Source organism: Takifugu rubripes, chromosome 8 (assembly GCF_901000725.2).
Source record: "Takifugu rubripes chromosome 8, fTakRub1.2, whole genome shotgun sequence".
NCBI lineage: Eukaryota > Metazoa > Chordata > Actinopteri > Tetraodontiformes > Tetraodontidae > Takifugu > Takifugu rubripes.
The window spans coordinates 1052521-1071859 of record NC_042292.1 but is presented as its reverse complement, the minus strand read 5'-3'; the positions used below and the strand labels follow the sequence as shown (position 1 = coordinate 1071859).

The window sequence follows — 19339 nt, the reverse complement described above, 5'->3', positions numbered from 1 at the left end:
GCAAAAGTAGAGCGGCGCATTTCAGGAAGGATGGAAGCGCTCTCATTTTTCAGAGTTCATGAATATTTATGGCTGTTTTGGTGTTTACTGATACCACTGAGAGATTTAGTGGGAACAGTCCTGAACTGCATAGATGTATAGTCTGGAAATGACCTTAACATGCTCAAGACCTGTATATGAAATATTATATTGTAAAGAACAAGATACAAAACATTACCGATGAGCCCAAAGGAGGGTTGTTTTTTTTAATGGTGGTAAATTTGGCAGCAAAGTTGAAAGAAGAGGTTTAGCTTTACATGCCAGTTTGACTCTATGGAGATGGGTCTGTGGACTCTGCATCTAGTTGGCATTAACCTCATCAAACCCATCGAGCGAGGCAAATAAACACCAAATTGCTTCCACTTATTCCCAGTCAACTTATTTTCATGATGAAATCACATCTGAGCTTATTACGCTTAACAAATCACTACCAATTCAAATTGCTCTGCTCGGTCCAAATTTAATTAGCCTCAGCTCGTTCAGAGACAATCGCTTACACGCAGCAATTTAGGGCGTAAAACCTACGACATTGATCGAGGCTAGCCTTACTTCAATATTTTCAAGTGCATTTTTTAATTGTTGTTAGCCAAAAATACATTTACCATTTATCAGTAATCAATTACCTGCATGATAAGTGTTTTTAGCTGGATCAAGAAAACCAATAAAAAGGGACAACGGCCTAATAATTCCACCTTAAACATCTCCCGGAAACCTTGAAACAAATTCATTCTATTTTTAGTCATTGTGAGGTGGCTCCTAGAGTCTGACTGGCAGCAGCCGTTACACATCACGGGAACTGTTCCCAAAGGCCAACAACTCAGGGTTCGCTTTTCAAACTTGTTTGGTGGGGAATCCATTTAACCACGCCTGACATTTCATCACTTCATTTTAAAGGTTCGCTGAAGACCTGAACGTAAAAGTCTGTCGGGGAAATGATTAAAACTGCAAATCGTTGGACGCCGTTGTGGAAAAGTGCTCTAATGACTTACGCAGCAAGTTGTGGGAGCTTTCAGCTGTAATTATGTCAGTTCCAAATAATTGTTTTTTTATGGATTACATCTCCTCTTGCACACGCAACCTGCAGAGCTCAGTGTGCTCATTTACAATGTTCGCCCTTATTGTTTCATCCTCATGGCTTTGTTGCCGAAGCACAGAAATGAACATTTACAAACGCAGTTGTTAACTTTTCATTATCGTCTTAATTATTGAAACCGCAATAATATTCCCATACAAATAAACCACATTAACGAATTTAAAACACAAAGTAAGTAAATCACAATTTTAAAAAAAATACATGGAAATTGTAAACAAGAGGGGATCTAAAATAAACAAGATCCTTAAGGAACTCCAAAAAGCAAAGGTGCACAGAAGGTGGAGGCATCTTTTTATAAAATATCTATCCAGCAGACAGAGAATCAGCCTGTTTTGTTTTTTAGCAGCTGTTTGCGTTAGCTTAGCACCAACAGGCAGAGAGAAAAATTAGCTTACGGCAAAACATTAAAGTCAATTTCAAAACTATTTTCATCAGTCCACAATCAAGCAGTTCGAATAAATCAAACAAGACCAAACCAAAAACATTTGGTGATGTCAGTAGAGCTAATGAAGCTAATCCAAGCAGCGATGAGATTAGTCCCAACAGCCAAGATTATGTTTTTATACCTGGTGTTTAGTGTCAACTTGGGTGATTTGGAATCTAAACATTAAAGCAGGCGGCATTAAAGAAGTGAGTCAGTACCAGTTGCTGTTTCAGATTAAACATTTTTATCATTTCGAGGATACCCGATTCTGACCCTGATTAAAGTGGTCCTGCTGTTTCAACCCTTGCATTACACTGGCGTTGCGCTGGCTTTCTACTGACAGAGCTGACTGAAGCTGGAGCGGCACGGCTGCAGCCACGGCTTCCATACCACGTTCCCCAGTGACAGCTGGCTTTCCACAGGCCTCACAGTCCTCTTGTGTGCCTCCACAGCCTCCTCCATTGCGCTCAGGACGGCGTGAAAGGCCGGCTCCGTGTCAGGAGTCAGCGGCGTCGTTTCCGACGGGTCCCGCGATAGGTCGAAGAGCAGGGGAGGACTGTGGTAGGTCACGTGCTCCGGTGTGCAGAAGCAGACGTGCGTGTGGAAACAAGCCGTCTCGTTCTCCGGGTAGAAGTTTGGTGTGAAGTAAAAGGCTTTCCACACTGAGCTACCTAAGGGGAAGGGGATGAAACTGCAGCATAACAAATTTGCTCGAGGCTAAATAATGTGGAGGATCATGTGATTAACAGTCTGGGTGACCACAGCTATTAAAGCAGACTAAAAACCAGCTGTTTCTTTCTAAAGTAACTCACTGTGATTGTTCAGTCTTACTGTTTTGGGGGCGCCATCTGACTGCGTTCATGTAGCTGTTGCAGTAATGGAAGAGAAATTCGTGGTTGGACCGTTCAACTCTGCCCTGGAGCAAATCCATGAGGTCATGGCCGTCTATCTCCCTGCGGTCAGATCATGCAGTGATGCAACATATGTGTGTCAAAATGGTGAAGCAGCACTCATGAAATAGTACAGACACTTGACAAGGTCAAGTTATACTTCTGCAGCCTAAAATCCAAATCAGCTTTCTCGTACTCACGAGCTGGACGGGCTAGTTCCCTTAAACCTTCACATCTAGTGAGGGAACAGTATTGCAGGGTAATGCGAGGAGCACACCTCCTCGGGGAACTGCCACCCTGTGTTTGGGCTGGGGTTTGAATGCTCGTTTAACCTAAAAGAGCCATTTAATTCCGCTTGTGGGATCTCCCGAGGCAGACTGGTCCAAGGGGAAGAGCCAGGCAAAAGGAGCATGAAGAACAGACTTTACCCTCGGGGAGCCACCCAAAGATTCAGTCCTGGGTGTTCATTTGGCGAGAATCTAGGTTGATTTAACATCAGGACATGGGTCGGTAGAAAAACCCAGATCTAGATAAACTGATGATGTAGACGGTTTTGATGACAGAAGTCAAAGAGGAAAAACAAATGCAAACAGGCCGCACTGTCTTTAACTGGACTTTCTATGGGTCGAAAGAGGCGCTATTAGGACTCATCTGGCTCCGAAAGAGCTAAAGTATTGATGGGAATCTTCAGAGAAGACAAATTTGGCTTAATGGTGCCTGAATGTTTGCCTTCAACTGAAACAAGAGCCGCAGCAAATTGAAGGAACTCTGTTATAAGCTGAAAATGAAATGGCCATCAATCTATCCTGATCCAGATTCTGATGTAGTACGTTTTCTCCTCTGCACAAATTCTGCACAGTCTTGTTTTAAACCTGGACATAATTCAAGGATACAGTGGATTTTCTAAAACTGAAGAGTGAGCGTGTGTGTGCGTGTAAATACAAGTGTAGGTGTTTGCTACATTTCAAGTGGGTGGTTGTGGACACGTATTACTGCTGTCCATTTGTCTCCACTCTACTATACCTCAATGCCTCCTTTATTAATATATTACAGTCATTACGTTATCGGACAATAAGCTCTTATTTGTCAGTTGTACAGTATTCGGGGGTGGTTGAGAGCATTACAATCGCTGGTCATGTCACAATCGCAAGTGTGAGTCACAGTCAATAAAAGTGGAAACACACTTCATTAGCGAACACATTCTGCTCCACTCGCCTTTTTAAAATGCGACCCAGATTTCAGGCTCTACTTGTGTTGACTGATGCCTGGAAGGAGTATCTGTGTCACGGCTCAGACTCACCGGTCCAGCGGGACGGAAGCTCCGCTCAGCTGCACCACCGTAGGAAAGAGGTCCATGTTACTGGTGGGCTCATCTATCTTCCTGCCGCCTGGAATCTTCCCTGGCCAGCGCAGGATTCCAGGGACCCGGATCCCTCCCTCCCAGTTGGTGGCCTTCCCTGCTACTCAGAGAAGCACATTAACAAAAGTACAGGATTAGTTATCCAGAAATGCATGTCAGAATGCTTCATCTCCCAGCAAGAGTGGGATGATAACAAAGGCACTGAGATTTTTCCTCAGGACAGGCCACTCGCAGACATAAAAGAGCATCTCAGAGCGTCTAGCAAAAGTCTCCCTGCTCTTTGATTCAGTCCAAACACAAAGATTTCATCACGTCTCCACACTGTGAGGCTTTGTTTGCCTCTCTGAGGATGAACCAGTTCACAACTATTCTAATGTGGAAAAAGATGATCCTATTTTCAGTCTGAGGCTACAGCCAGAAACTACTTTTTGGCACACTTGCATGAAAAATAATGTCTAATTTTAGATGAGCTCCAGTTCCTCAATCTCTGCGAAGGATTCTTGCAGGGAGCCTTGAAATTTGGTTGATTAATTTTCAACCCTTCGTCTGTTTTCTGATGACCATAGTTTCCTATTCCAGGCAGCTGGAATCTGTATGTGGGGCAGATTATTAAGGCTGCTTACAAGGAAACAGATTTCTAAAGTGACGAGGTGATTTATGTCATATTGTAAACAACATGAAGTTTATACCCAGATCAGATAACTACGGTAATACAATGATCTGAAATCTGATTAACTCAACTGGATTTCTCCCAAATACGTTGATGATACGCATCATTTTGATTTGTTTTATTTCTTTACTGGAGTGACTACGGAGGAAATCAAAAGACAAGAAACAGCACATGGGAAAGCTAACCATCAGCCACTTCTGGAGTAAGGAGGGGACAAATTTTAGGTTAAGTGGAATAAAACCCCACAACAATCCAACACTCATTGTGCTCAACGTGACAAGGTCCAATGTTCTGCAAATAACAGAAAGTTGAATTGTCACTTCGCTTATAGGAAATAGAGCGGATAAACAGCCTGAAACATTTAAACACGGGTTTGCTGCTTTTCTGAAGTATATCTACAAACTTTGAATAAAAACTACAATTATTAGATTACTCCCAGGTATAAGACTTTTATAGTCATGTAAATGTTGCCATTAAATCCACATTAAAAAGACATATTTCAATACACCACCTTTATATATGCCATTCCATCCTCCCTGGACCACCCCAGTGGCTGAGATTTCCTCCACATGACCTCCCTGGTCTGAGGTCAGATAAACCAGGGTATCGTCTTTCAGATTGAATTTGTCTAGAGCCTGCATGATCTGACCTGAGAGCAGACACGGGGGACATATTAGAAATTTAAATAAACACCCAACATTCAAATACATTCTTCATATTTCTACTCTACTTTGGTAAGATGATAGCAAAGGCGCTACTTTCCAGAAATATTAAGGCATGTTTTGTTTCTTCATTATTTATATAAAACACAATAATTATTTGCCATGCAGGAGTCTCTAAATGCAGATGTCACCCTGAAGAGAACAAAAATATCAACCATAACAGAAAAATCACTTTTTGTTTAAGTTCAGTGATTAAAAACCTTCAGCCCTCAGCTTTTCCGTCTTCTGAGTGCGCTCCTTCTGGCGAATGACCAGGTCGATATTTTTGATGGTTCGACATAATGACAATCACAGACTCACCTACACTCCAGTCCACTTCATGCACAGCATCGCCGTAAATGCCATGTTGGCTTGTTGCTCTGAATGCTGCTGAAGCAAACATGGCTGTGTGGACTTGGAGGAAGGAGAAGAAAAGAAGGAAAGGCCTTGCAGAGTTCCTTTAAAAAAAGATGGTTTGAATAAAACAGCAATGAAAAACCAATAGCAGTTCAGAGGCAACCTTTCACAGTCTCTACCTTTCTATGAAGTCCACGGCCTCACGCGTCATCCTTTGGGTCAGATTTTCTGATACAAACGGCTGCTCCACAATGCTGTGGTCCTTCATGAGAACACAGTTGAATAACGGGATAATCATGATGAATCCTACTATGAAACTCACGACCAAAACCGCTGCAGCCAGAAGGCAAAAGGTCCTTTTTCTGCTGATACTGATGAGTCCACTGAAGTACAGTAAGACTGTAGAAGCCAACACGGTGCCTAGCGTCCTGTACGGTAGGTACTTATGGATCTGAAAGACCGTACCATGTCCTGGCTGGCAGTCCCGGAGGTTGGTCAACGGGATCCCAAAAAAATAGTTAAAGCCGTGAGCATTGGGGTGGTGGCAGTGATCATCTCTGCTCTCACAGTTGAGTCCAAGGTGCCATTTCCCTGAACAACAGAAAATACGATGATGTAAAGCTTATAATATATTAATTATACTGCAGTGCAATAACCAGTAACACAGCAAAGTGTATATATAAAAGATGCAAATGCAGCATATCACAGACTCTAACCCAGAGCCATAATCCCAAGGATGGCAGGCAAAATAAATTGATTAACCTCAAAACTGTGCAGATGTCCTTCAAATTGGATCATTAGATGTCATCAGATATGGTATTGACAGTTTTCCCACTCATAATGTGTTAAATGTAATGTGTGTTATGTTACTATACGTAGAGTATATTAATATAACTACACATACCTATAAGAGCTGTCTCGTAGCCTTGTTGCTGGGCAATCTTAGCAAAGGTAACCTCTTGGCTGGGAAGACCTCCAGATGCCGCATTAAATATAAAAACACCTAATCTCAAATTTCCAGCCATACCTGTAACAGGAGGAGACGTGTGAATAGAAACGACGACGTTAACACAACACTGATTCCAACACGAATGTGATGATAGTGATGTCACTGAACTAGCCTGATCGTACAGGGTAGCGCCCCGTGAGAAACGCTGCCCTGCTGGGAGTACATAGAGCCCCCGCTGCAATGTGGTGAGTAAGCTTCACCCCTTCCTGCGCCAATTGGTCAATGTTGGGAGTCCTGCAAAATCACAAGAGTAGCAGCCAACGGGCTGTTTTAACATTTAATTCACAGGCAACGTATCATTTAAAAGAGCTTTTTATTTACCAGCCCCATCTCATGAGCAATTGCTCATAATCACTTACCTGACATTTTCTGCTTAAATGCACTAAAATTGTTTGTGAATATGAATTGAAATGTGTTAACACTCACAACTGCCCCTGATCAATGAGAACATATTCCGACAGCCAAAAGAGAGCGGATAAGTAGATGTGGTAAAATCAAATTGATTGGACATAAACAAGAAAGCAAAGTCAGTGCATATTTACACCAAAGAAGCTCTTGTAAATTAGACCATTTGAGACTAATTCAAATTCAAATTAACGCTGCTTACAAACTGCTTTTTTCACATTTAAAAAAAAAAATGGTGTTGAAGCAAATCTTTATTTGATTCTTTCCATCAACATCACTGCAAAATTGTGAAGTACAAATTATTTTGTTTTATTTAGTGATGAACAAAAATGTGTGGTTGTGTAACAGGCTTCTTTATTTTGCTAAGTGTTAAGAAGACACAGAGCAGTGAGTTTATCATACTTAAGTGTTGTGTTGCCGTAGCAGCCCAGGTCCCCAATTCCAAGGTCATCCACCATCATCAGGACAAAGTTTGCTCTCCGGGTTTTCTGTAGAGACACCAGCTCTAAGAACCCCAGGAGCAGAAGAGAAGGTGGCCACCGTGGCTTCATATTTTTAGAACAAATGTTGACTGCAGGCAAAAAAGAAATTTAAGCAGTGAGAAGACTGTCACACAGGTTATTGCTGCCTTCCAGAAGCTCAAGTAAAGCCAACCGGGTCAGGACATAGCAACAGTTTAACTAAACTTGCCCCATTACAACCATACTGTAGAAAGTGCAGGGTCAGCCCAGGCTGTCTGTCACCCAGTAACTGCTGGGATGAGATCCCATTGGCCCATGAGCCTGACTAGGAATAAGCTGCAGTTAACACAGTGTCTGCAACATCTGCAGTCAAGTGTGTCAAGGCAAAACGAGAGCTACTTGCAATTAGTTTCAAGATCAACTGTTAATCACATCACACATGTGTAATACACTTCTTATTACATGACACCTCAGACTGCAGTTCAAATAAGCCATTTGGACATTAATAATGTAAAACCACAGTATTATATTTATGATTTCAAGCATATTTTGCATGCACACTTTAAGGAAGCATACAAACGTCTACAATGTCATATGTATTACTTTTACCTTAAACTCAGAGAGGCGACGGGAAACATTTCAAACCTTCCGGAAAAGCGCGAGCGAGACTTAGCGAAATCTCGCGATCACGTGATCGTGTGGGTGAAGTTCTGCTAAATGACGTTGCGATTTGTTTATTTGTTTATTTTTAAATGAAAAGTCTGTCAAATGGATTTTTAAAAAATTAAATCTGGAAAAATAAAAATGATTAAAAATAAATGTGGAAATAAAGAAAAAAATTGGAGAAATGTAAAAAGGAAATAATAATACAAGTAAAATAAAGCAGAAAAATAAACTAACAAGTCAATTAATAAATATACATATCTACATCTCCCAAATAAACTTATTTTTTTGGTTATTTTTTTGGTTATTTGTTTGTGATTTGGGGTGGAACAGGGAGACATCCTTCAGACCTGCTCTGTTTTTAATAAAAGAAGCTCCTCTCTGAACATACAGTCAGCGTCCAGATGACATAATATGACAAAAACATAAAAAAGTAAAGTTTGAGGAAAAAGTCATCCCTACTAACTTTTGTGAATGTGAAAAATAACTATATGTACAAAAATGCATTTAAGGATACTTAGATGTTGCAAAACACTTAGTATTTTCCTGCAATCACCCTTCCAACTATTTAGAATTAGGTGCACTAAACCTTTAAACTGACAGAATCAATGTTGTGAATAAACCTTCAAAGTTGTAAGAAGAGATATTTTATCTTTGTCAGAATCAGACTTTACTGTTCTTCCGAAGGAAATTCTTCAATTAGAAGCTTTAGACTTCTTTAACAATTAAATATCGGTAGCTGACACATATAATTGAGGCAAGTGGTAACCCAGGTGAAACAGTTCTCTACCTGGTTGTTCAAAAAAACAAAAAAACATCAACTGCCCTCAAGGCCTAAAAACATCTGTTATGCTTGGATTATATTACGACCACAATAGCAGAGTCAGACGGTGACGAATGGCGGAAATAAAATCTTTTAATATACAAAAATGAAAAAGCAAGCCAATGGACAGAAAAGACTAGCTTTTGGGTAGGAGGTGACTGGAAACAAGCTGGTCACGGCTGGCGGTAAGCAGGAGGTTTCAAAAACCCACACAGTGGAGGGCAGCAGTGAGGTTTAGACAGACAGGACGGGATTATCTGGCAAAGTGGTGGCGAGCCATAGGTGTGCCTGACTGCAGGTGGAGTGTGCTGTAGCCACGCCTCTAAGCCACAGGAAGACAAAAAGGAAGGAGGTAAAAGTTGGGGAGAGCAGAGGAAAAAACACACAATACTCAGACTATGACAGATACCACTGCTATAAAATATGATTCGGTTTATGTGGGAGGATTTTAGAGATTAGAGGCAGTTATTATTGTGCCTTTTTTTTATTGCCTCCCAAAGTTTCACAGCTACAAATTCTTCTTCACAAAGACTTCAGTAGTTTGACGGGTGGAGGACAGAGAGGGTAAATTTAGTGGTGAGTTTGGTGTGAGTGATTTTTAAAGAAAACTGTAGCATAATTAGGTCCCCGTGTTTTTGTCTCATCTGGTGTCATCTTCATCCGCTTATCCAGGGCTGGATCATGGAGACAGAAGTCGAAGCAGCGATGCCCGGACTTCCCGCACTCAAGACACTTCCTCAAGCTCTTCCAGAAAGATTCCAAACAATTCCCAGGCCAGCCAAGAGACATGGAATTTACAAAGTTTTGCATGTACTAAAACAAATTTGATGTCACCCACAAAATAATGTGCAAGCTGATCTACTAACAGTGTACAAAGAAGGTTCTGTCTTTGAAGTGAGCGAAACAACAGACACTGTCCATTTCGCACCTTGGTCTTAATGAATATGGAATATAAATATGGAACATTTTCTTCCTGGGTTAGCAAAATGCTGGGAGGAAGAAAATGCTAGTGCATGCAGTATGATTTATCACACCTGGGGGTATTTCCAGTGATTGCGATTGTGTTTAAATACGTTAGTATGTCGTAAGGGCAGGCACAAATCGCTATTTGCACAATGGAGGTTGTCATTTTGCCAGGCGGAGACACGGGAACAATGAACAATTTTCTCAGTATTTGGAATAACTGCAGAAAAAAAAATTGAGACTTACCTAACCGGCCATGCCACCTCGCAGCTGCTTGGAGTTTTGCTCCCAGATGTACTAAATACGATTAACTAAGAATGAGCAGGTACATAAAATATCCATCCACCAGGGAAGCACTGAAACCAAAAAGGTTTTATGCGGTTGCAAGTACGGTTGTGTTGGCTAGGCCCTACGCGGACCAGCTGTTTAGTGGGCTCAGTAATGGACTGGGAATTTTTTGTCCTGACAGAAACTTGTAGAGAGAGATTTTCTTTTGTTCTGCTCTGTGAGCCTTTCCCTCAGCCACCTTTTTTTTACTCCTTTTTTTACTTCCTCCACTGTCCTGTTTGTTTACGCACGTTTTTTCTTTGGCACAGATGTCACGACATACCAGATTTCTTTTTGTGATGTTTAGATTTATCTGTTAAAGGTCACAATTTTCCTCCTCTGCAAGCACTTTTAACTCAGTTGAATAGAATATTGTTTGGTATTTTCAGTCTTCCTCTACACTCACCGTGGTGGGAAAAGGCTGTAAACTCCTTATTTAAATAAAGCACCTTACAGCTGTAGTCACTTGGCTCATTTATTTTAGTAGATCACATGTCATTTACTATCTTACCATGATCATGCAATTTAGCGCTCCTTATCGAACATCTTAGTAAATCAGGCCCATAGTTTTCTCCCCCCGCCTTCTGTATCCATCTACAGGTCTAGTCGCCTTCATAGCTGCATGCTGACCTGATGACCTCTGACCCCGCTGACCCACTCAACTCCTATACCAGCAGTTTGTTACAATTAATGTACTTGCATGATCTATGCCTATTCTCTCTACCTGTCCTCCCCCTTTTCCTCTCTCTCTACCCAGCCCCCATCAGCAGGAGGGCCCCCCTACATGAGCCCGGTCCTGCTCAAGGTTTCTACCTGTTAAAGGAGAGTTTTTCCTTGCCACTGTTGCTTGTCTGGGGTTAGGCCCTGGGATTCTGGAAAGCGCCTTGAAACAATTTTGCTTGTAATAGACACTATATAAATAAAGATTGATTGATTGATTGATTGATTGATTGATTGATTGATTGATTGATTGATTGATTGATTGATTGATTGATTGATTGATTGATCGGTTATTGAGTGATTGATTGATTGATTGATAGTCTTCCTCAGGGCCTCCTGGGGGACATGTGGGACATGCCTGGAACACCTCCTTAGGGAGGCATCCAGAACCACTGTCCAAGTCATCTCAGCTGACTTTTCTTGATGCAAAGGAGCACAAGCTCTACACCAAGCTCCTACTACAGTAAGAGTTACTTTTAAAGGTGCCACCAGGCCATCCTGCAAAGGAAACTCATTTTGGTCGCTTGTATCTGTGATGTTATGGAAGCTAGACTGGCCGTTATATTGAGGGCTTCGCCTTTTGACTCAGCTCTTTCTTCACCACAATACACTGGTAGCATAACTGCAGAGGGTGCAGCAATCCACTTGTCAATCTCACAGTCCATCTTTCCCTCACAAGAAGAAGACTGAGCCCTGAGATACTCCTCAATTTGAGGTAGCACTTCTTCACTTAATGCAAAGAGGCCGGTTCACCCTTTTCTGTTTGGGAACTATGGTCTAGGACTTGAGAGTGTGGATTCTCATCCCAGTCCCTTCCCACTCAGCTGCAACCCAACCTAGTACACAGTGAATGAAGTCAGCAGGACATCATCTGCAAAAAGCAGACATGAAATTCTGTGGTTCCAAAACAGGACCTGTGAACTGTGTAATGTGAACCAAGCAGAGACAGATTAGCCCTTAGCAGAGGGCCTTGGACCCCATACTCGTGAAGAAGCCCGACAGGATAGTATGAATAACACATTTGGATACCTTTCCAGATCAGGAACGCACATGTTGACTCATTTGGCGAACTCCCTGGAATGCTCAAGCACTCTGTCAAGGGTCTAGAGCTGGTCCAGTGTTGTACGGGACGCAGAGTGTTCAGAGGTGTTCAGTGAGGCCGATCCATAGTCCTTCGCCATGGGTCGGCCTCACTGAACTCCTCTCAGACCCCTTTTTGCCTCCAGAACAGAAGTCCTTTTCCCCTTACTTTAGGTGTCTGCGTTTGGGGGTTGCCGCCACAACAGGCACCAGAGAAATTATGTGCACAATTCTGAACTGTCACATTGACAATGGAGGCCAAGAACATGGTCCATTCCAACTCAATGGCCCTAGCCTTCCTCAGAATCTGGGAGAAGTTATTGATACCGACCTCCATAACAGAGGACTCGGCCAAACATTCTGAACAGACCCTCACGGTAGGTTTAGGTCTCTCACGGTCTGTTCAGCGGTCAGCTTCATCCAATTCCCCACCAGATGGGAATTGTTTGATAAAAGAACAACAAATCTTATTATCAACCTCCAGGCTCGGGTGTCCTGGTGTCACTGATGGACATGCTTCTGCTTGAACATAGTGTTTGTTAAGGAAGCTGTGACTAGCACAGAACTCTAATAATAGAACACTACTTGTGTTCTATTATTAGAGTATGTCCAGTATACATTAATGAGATATTCATAGACATATTGTCTGTCTATGATAGTAACTGGAACTACTGAATTAGTAAAAATAAGCTTTTTCAAAGAGGTAGGTTTTGAGTCTGATCTTAAAAGTAGCGATGGAGTCAGCCTCCCGTACCTGGACAGGGAGCTGGTTCCATAGCAGGGGGGCCTGGTAGCTAAATGCTCGGCCCCCCATTGTACTCCTGGAAACTCTGGGAACCACAAGTAGACCAGCTCACTGTTGTTGCCCACATGAGCATTATATAACATTGCATTCACCAGTCAGAACATTATCAATTAGCATCCCATGGACTTCAAGAAGACAGGGTACTCTGCACTGTTGTTCAGTTTGGTGTGAGGTCATCACACCATTGCACTGGCCCCTCATGGACCTTACTGCAGCTGTTGAGCCTACCGAAAGGCAGACCCATGTCGCTATACCGAGCCCATGGTCAATGGAGCAGAAACCAAATGCTCGCCTGCGAACCCCAACCCTAGGTCTGGCTCCAGGGTTCCAGGGTTCAGAAACTTGGTCTTTTTGGGTGAGGCTAACCACACAAATTCTCAATGTATATTAATTAAAACACACACATGCACAAGGACAGAAAGGGATTTTTGGGTTGTATCCAGCAGAACGAGGGCAAAGTTTGAAATCATGCATATGACAATGAGGATTTAAACGCATGCAAGTCAATGCATCTAACACAAAACAGAGCTGCTGTGGAAGAAACAACAACAATAACAACAGCACCAAAATGAAACAGACTAAATCAAAATTCCGGACCTTTTGGGGTTTCTGTCATGCAGCAAGAAACATTTTAAATTCTCTCTGACAAAGAAAGTTCCCCCACAAAGAATAAAAAGTTAATGAAGATGAAAACACATTTCTTGTGATTCAGGGACAAAGTTTTTCTCCCTAACATTTGTTCCCTCTAATCTTGTTTTTTTTTTAATCTTGTGTCTATATTTATCTACTGATTGCTGAGGTTGAGAGGCTGATTCTGAGTCTAAGTCTGGAGGACTTTTTTATCAATCGCCACAGTCAGACTGATGTTCAAGGATCTTTTGCAGGCAGGGACAATTTTCAATTGCTCTACATCTGCAAGCAGCTAAACAGTATAAAAAACATTTATCAATGGCATCACAGTTGTATTTTTTTTATTATTGAGGCATTTGCTTTTTTTAAACTTTACTGTTTTTTTTCTAAATATTTTGTTTTGATGTCTATCATTGGTCTATTAAAGAATGTTATTATGGTATCTGAATAAGCTTGTTTAATGGCTTCTTTTAAACTTTAAAGAGACAGATACCAAATGTTTATCAGAGATGTGTAGAAATGGAGTCGGAAGCTGAAATGTCAAAATGATGTGTTAACAGCCCAGCTTACATTTGAAAAATACAAGCATCAACATCAGCAACGCCAGCAGTTACCTAACATTTATAACATAATATATGTTAGAATTACATAATATTTGTAATAACACCCTTGTGCCTAAAATATGCCATGCATGCAAATATGCTAATGACCAAATTCTTCACTGAAACTGATTATGATTGACTGGAAAGAAACTTCATCACAACTAGTAGCATCTTCCAAATTTGCACCTGGAAACGCTTGACAGTGAAATATACCATTAAGGCGGTGATACCTGTAAATTAATACAGAAGGGGGGGGGGGGAGAAGCAGAAAAACTACACAAGAATCAGCATAACTAGTCTACTTGATGAGGAGGAGGAGAGGAGAGGAGAGGAGAGGAGAGGAGAGGAGAGGAGAGGAGAGGAGAGGAGAGGAGAGGAGAGGAGAGGAGAGGAGAGGAAACCATGACCCAGTGGGGTGACAGAGGCCTGTCAGGTGATCATGTTTCCGGACCCCGGCAGCCTTGGCCTATAACAGCATAACTAAGATGTGACCTAACGATTAGACGAAGTATGATAATTTGTCTGTCTATGATAGTAACTGGAACTACTGAATTAGTAACAATAAGCTTTTTCAAAGAGGTAGGTTTTGAGTCTGATCTTAAAAGTAGCGATGGAGTCAGCCTCCCGTACCTGGACAGGGAGCTGGTTCCATAGCAGGGGGGGCCTGGTAGCTAAATGCTCGGCCCCCCATTCTACTCCTAGAAACTCTGGGAACCACAAGTAGACCAGCATTCTGAGAGCGGAGCGGTCTATTGGGCTGGTAAGGTGTCACTAGCTCCTCCAGGTAGGATGGAGCTAGGCCTCTGAGGACCTTGTAGGTCAAAAGAAGGGTTTTAAAAATTATTGTAAATTTAACGGGCAGCCAATGAAGCGATGCCATTACAGGAGTTATGTGATCTCTTTTGTCAATACCTGTCAGAACTCTGGCTGCAGCACTTTGGATCATCTGGAGGCTTCTTAAAGAGTTGTTTGGACACCCTGATAATAAAAAATTACAATAGTCCAGCCTGGAAGTAACAAATGCATGGACTAACTTTTCAGCATCATGCCGCGTGAGTAGCTTCCTGATCTTTGTGATGTTCCTCAGGTGAAAAAAGGCACTTCTAGAGACTGTTTTAATGTGTGAGTTGAAGGAGAAGTTTTGGTCAAAAGTTACTCCTAGATTCCTCACAGAGAGACTAGATGTTAATGAGATACCATCTAGAGTGAGCATGTGATCTAACCTATCCCTGAGAGGTTCGGGACCAAACACCATGACCTCAGTTTTTCCTTAGTTAAGGAGAAGGACATTTGAAGACATCCAGGACTTTATGTCTTTAAGACAGGTCTGAAGCTTCGCTAACTTCTCTGTCTCCTCTGGGTTCATGGATAAATAGAGCTGAGTGTCATCAGCATAACAATGAAAATGTATCCCATGCTGCCGAATAATGTTCCCTAAGGGAAGCATGTACAAGGTGAAGAGGAATGGTCCAAGTATAGAACCTTGAGGAACTCCATGGCTAACCCTACTGTATGAGGAGGGAACACCATGGACATACTGGTATCTATCAGATAAATATGATCTAAACCAGTCTAATGCTGTCCCTTAAATCCCAATCACATGTTCCAGTCTATGTAACAGGATGCTGTGACCAACTGTATCAAAAGCAGCACTGAGGTCCAGCAGAACCAGCATAGAGACCAGTCCATGATCTGAAGCTATGAGAAGATCATTAGTGACTTTAAGAAGTGCTGTTTCTGTGCTGTGATGAGCTCTAAAGCCTGACTGAAACATCTCAAACAGGCTGTTTCTCTGCAGGTGATCCAGTAACTGAGTCACCACCACCTTCTCAAGAACTTTAGAGATAAAAGGAAGGTTGGATATTGGCCTATAATTTGCTAACACATCGGGATCCAGTGATTTTTTTTAAGCAACGGCTTAATCACTGCCACCTTGTAGGACCGGGGTACATAACCTGTCACTAAAGAACCATTGATCTGGTCCAGGACAGATCTGCCTATCAATGGAAAAACATCCTTCAACAGGTGTGTTGGGATGGGATCTAAAAGACACGTGGTGGTCTTGGATTTCTGAATTAGCGATGACGCCTCAGAAAAATATATAGGGCTGAAGGAGTTTAAGGGCTCATTGGAGAACCTGTATGTTCCCACAGTCAGCACATCTGGTGATGATCCAGTTGTTGGGACGGCCTGGTTAGTTTTCTCTCTGATGGCTAGAACTTTATCAGTGAAGAAGCTCATGAAGTCTTCACCACTAAGGGAAGAAGGGATACGTGGATCTAAAACACTGTGACTCTTGGTTAATTTGGCCACAGTGCTGAAAAGAAACCTGGGGTTGTTCTTATTTTCCTCAGTTAAAGAAGAAAAATAAGCTGTTCTAGCCTTGCGGAGGGCCTTTTTGTAGACTAATAGACAGTCTTTCCAGGCTAAATGGTAGCTGTCTATTTTACAAGAATGCCACTTCCTTTCCAGTCTTCGCACTTTCTGCTTGAGGGTCCTGAGAATGTGAATTATACCAGGGGGCACACCTCCTCTGATTTACTATTTTCTTTTTCAGGGGGGCAACAGAATCAAGCGTGATTCTCAGTGAGGTTGCTGCACCTTCAGCAATAGAGTCAACCTCAGCAGGGCTAAGATTATAATGATTGATCCCTGGGGAAACACACAGTGGTCCTGGGATCAACGCAGGTATTGTTTCCTTAAACTTAGCTACAGCATTATCTGAAAGACATCTGCTATAGTAAGACTGTGCTCTGAGCATAGAAGAATCCTTAATTATAAATGTAAAAGTGATCAAAGAATGGTCTGACAGGACTGGGTTCTGAGGGAACACTGACACATGTTCTACCTCAACACCATAAGCCAGAACTAGATCTAGGGTGTGGTTGAAGCTATGAGTTGGTTGGTTTATCTGCTGGAGGAAACCAACTGACTCCAGTAAAGAAATGAAGCCATTTCTAAAGCTGTCATTTACAACGTCTATATAGATATTAAAGTCTCCAATGATAATGACTTTGTCCGTTCTAAGGACCAAGTCAGATAAGAAATCAGAGAACTCAGACAGGAACTCTGAATGTGGCCCAGCAGGGGGCCGATATACAACTACAAACAGAAGTGGCTTTTCTGCCTTCCAGTTCAGATGGGTGATGCCAAAAGTCAGGCTTTCAAATGAACTGGAGCCATGTTTTGGTCTAGGATTAACTAATAACTTGGAGTGATAGATTACTGCCACTCCCCCTCCTCGACCAGTAACACGAGGAATATGATCATTAAGATGGGTAGGAGGAGTAGATTCATTTGTCCTTTCATTACACATTCAGTTGGCATGCATCTCTCTCTTTCTCTCTTTGTACATGTGCAGATGTGTCATCAGTTCCTGTGAATATCCAATAAACATGGATATTGAGCAGAAAAGCCAGTGAGTGATTGCAAACTGTCACCAAGCAGACGTTGGTGCCTGCAGCTTGCTTGCAAAAATCAACAATCCATATTGACGAGGCCCCCAAGCTACTGACTGCTGTGCTGGATCTCTCTCCAAAGAGCAACAATGTTGCCTCAGTAGAGGCTACAAGTAGAATACTCTCAGATACTAGCTTGAAGCTAGTAGCTTGAATCCATTTGATTCAGTTTTGGGAATTTAGTGACTTCAGAGTTATAAACTCTTTCAATTTCTTGGTCTAGGATACATACCGCGTAACGGCATGAACGCATCGCAGTAGTTGTGGCCTGTATTGTTACTGTGTGTAGTAACGTTTCTAGTCATGTTAGGGGACAGTGTTGAGGGTTTGTGTAGAGATAAGACCACAGGTCTCTTGGTGTAAGACTCCCCACGGAAAACAGGAAATTTAGGCAAATAAAGGTAGGAGAATCATCCCACAACAAACACGTAAAACATTTTTTTTCCTTTTCCTTTGTGTTTTCATTTGCAAAGGATCATAACAGTTAAGTGGATCTTATGAATCAATATTAAAAATGGCCACAGACATCATGTTAGCTGAGACTTATGCCATATCAGTGAAGTATCCTATTATTAGTTCTACATCTTAAACCATGAAACTTGAGAAGCTGTAAAAGATCTTTTTAATTAAATGCATGATTTATTTGCATATCTATTTGCACATGCAAGTCACCGCACACCTCTGTCACTATGTGCTCGACAGTTATTTTTCACGGTCCATCTGCTTAACACTTCCAAATAGTGTGGAAGAAGCAGCTGGTGAGGAGGATGGAAAATATTATGGGCAGTACAACTTCAGAACCTTTTGTTCTTACATACACGTACATTGATGAAATTACATGCAATTATTGTGTGGTTAACTTAAAGAACTTTCAGGATCTTTGTGTTCGCAGCTGTTAAATGCTTGCGCTATTAAAGATTTCATGTTATTTGAGTTGTGGATAATTGATTTTTATCATACAGCAAAAGCGTAAATTTAAAGGGATACCTTTCACGCCAGCTTTGTGAAGCTTCAGGCACCTGACTGGGCACCATTATTCTCTCACCTGAGTCTCTTGGCTATCTCTGAGTGTTCCGGAGCAGAGATACATCAAGAGGTCATTCTTAAGGTCAACACTTTATCTTTAGCCCAAAAATTGTTCTCTAATGACTGTGTTTCAAACAACAGGACATTCTACATAAATGTGGCATGTGTCACATGTCACATTTGTCATTCTGCTCCATATTTAACCATGCTAGTGCTGTGCCTGGGTGAATATATGATGCAATATATGATCAGTAGGTAAATAGATAGGTATGTTCTCTACAAAAACAGCACAGAGGACGACTTCAGAGGGAAGGATAAATCCCATTGAATGAAATATGTAAGTCTGCTTGTTCATTATGGAGAGCACGTTCATGCTACTTCTTAAATATGATCAGAAACCGACATTTAAAACCATCATGTATAATGTGGAGGGTAAACGTGGTCAACATGGAGACATAAAACATTTCCCCTTTCTGCCCCCTGCTGGACTGGCACAGAGTCACCCTTTCATATCGTTCCTGAAAATTATCATTTCACACAGTTCATTTCATGCATCCCCTTTGATGCCTTATACATCAAAAATCCATTTTTTTTCCCTCTCTCTCTCGGCCAAACCTGGTTTGGGCGTAAAAAGAAGAGAACAAGTTGCAAACCTCTCGCAGCATGGGAGAGGTCGGGAAATCTGCATCCTCAACTTTAAAGAATTACTCCGGGAGGCAGAAAATATAAATGCATATTTTCTAAAGCAACCACCTACAGTAGAATTGTGCATCAAAAGAATGTGAAACCACTCGGTACTCTGGCAGTCTTTGACCTTTTCATATGTGGTGGCA

At 41.8% G+C, this 19339-nt stretch overlaps 1 protein-coding gene across 3 annotated transcripts; it reads right to left on the bottom strand.

The window, feature by feature from the left end:
* Nucleotides 1-1780: 1780 nt before the first annotated feature.
* On the bottom strand, nucleotides 1781-8083 carry sts (steroid sulfatase (microsomal), isozyme S). Of its 3 annotated transcripts, none has more exons than XM_011618773.2 (10): nucleotides 8019-8083; nucleotides 7351-7519; nucleotides 6656-6777; nucleotides 6439-6561; nucleotides 5714-6125; nucleotides 5499-5635; nucleotides 4988-5125; nucleotides 3747-3906; nucleotides 2388-2509; nucleotides 1781-2227 (listed from the first exon to the last, which is right to left on the bottom strand). In XM_011618773.2, exons 2-10 carry the CDS (start codon nucleotides 7497-7499, stop codon nucleotides 1890-1892), a joined length of 1701 nt encoding a protein of 566 aa, XP_011617075.2. In that variant the 5' UTR covers nucleotides 7500-7519; nucleotides 8019-8083; the 3' UTR covers nucleotides 1781-1889. The 3 variants fall into 3 exon arrangements, with proteins under 3 accessions (XP_011617075.2, XP_029696651.1, XP_029696652.1); XM_029840792.1 differs by having other exon boundaries at nucleotides 2089-2227; nucleotides 2369-2509; XM_029840791.1 differs by lacking the exon at nucleotides 8019-8083 and having other exon boundaries at nucleotides 6666-6777; nucleotides 7351-7486.
* Nucleotides 8084-19339: the final 11256 nt, after the last annotated feature.

Coding starts and splice junctions, on each gene's coding strand:
- sts (XM_011618773.2), bottom strand. CDS start 7,499: ATGAAGCCACGGTGGCCACCTTCTCTTCTGCTCCTGGGGTTCTTAGAG. Junction 5,636..5,713: donor GCCGTGGACTTCATAGAAAG/GTAGAGACTGTG, acceptor CTTTTTTTAAAG/GAACTCTGCAAGGCCTTTCC. Junction 3,907..4,987: donor ATGGAATGGCATATATAAAG/GTGGTGTATTGA, acceptor TTCTCTGAGTAG/CAGGGAAGGCCACCAACTGG.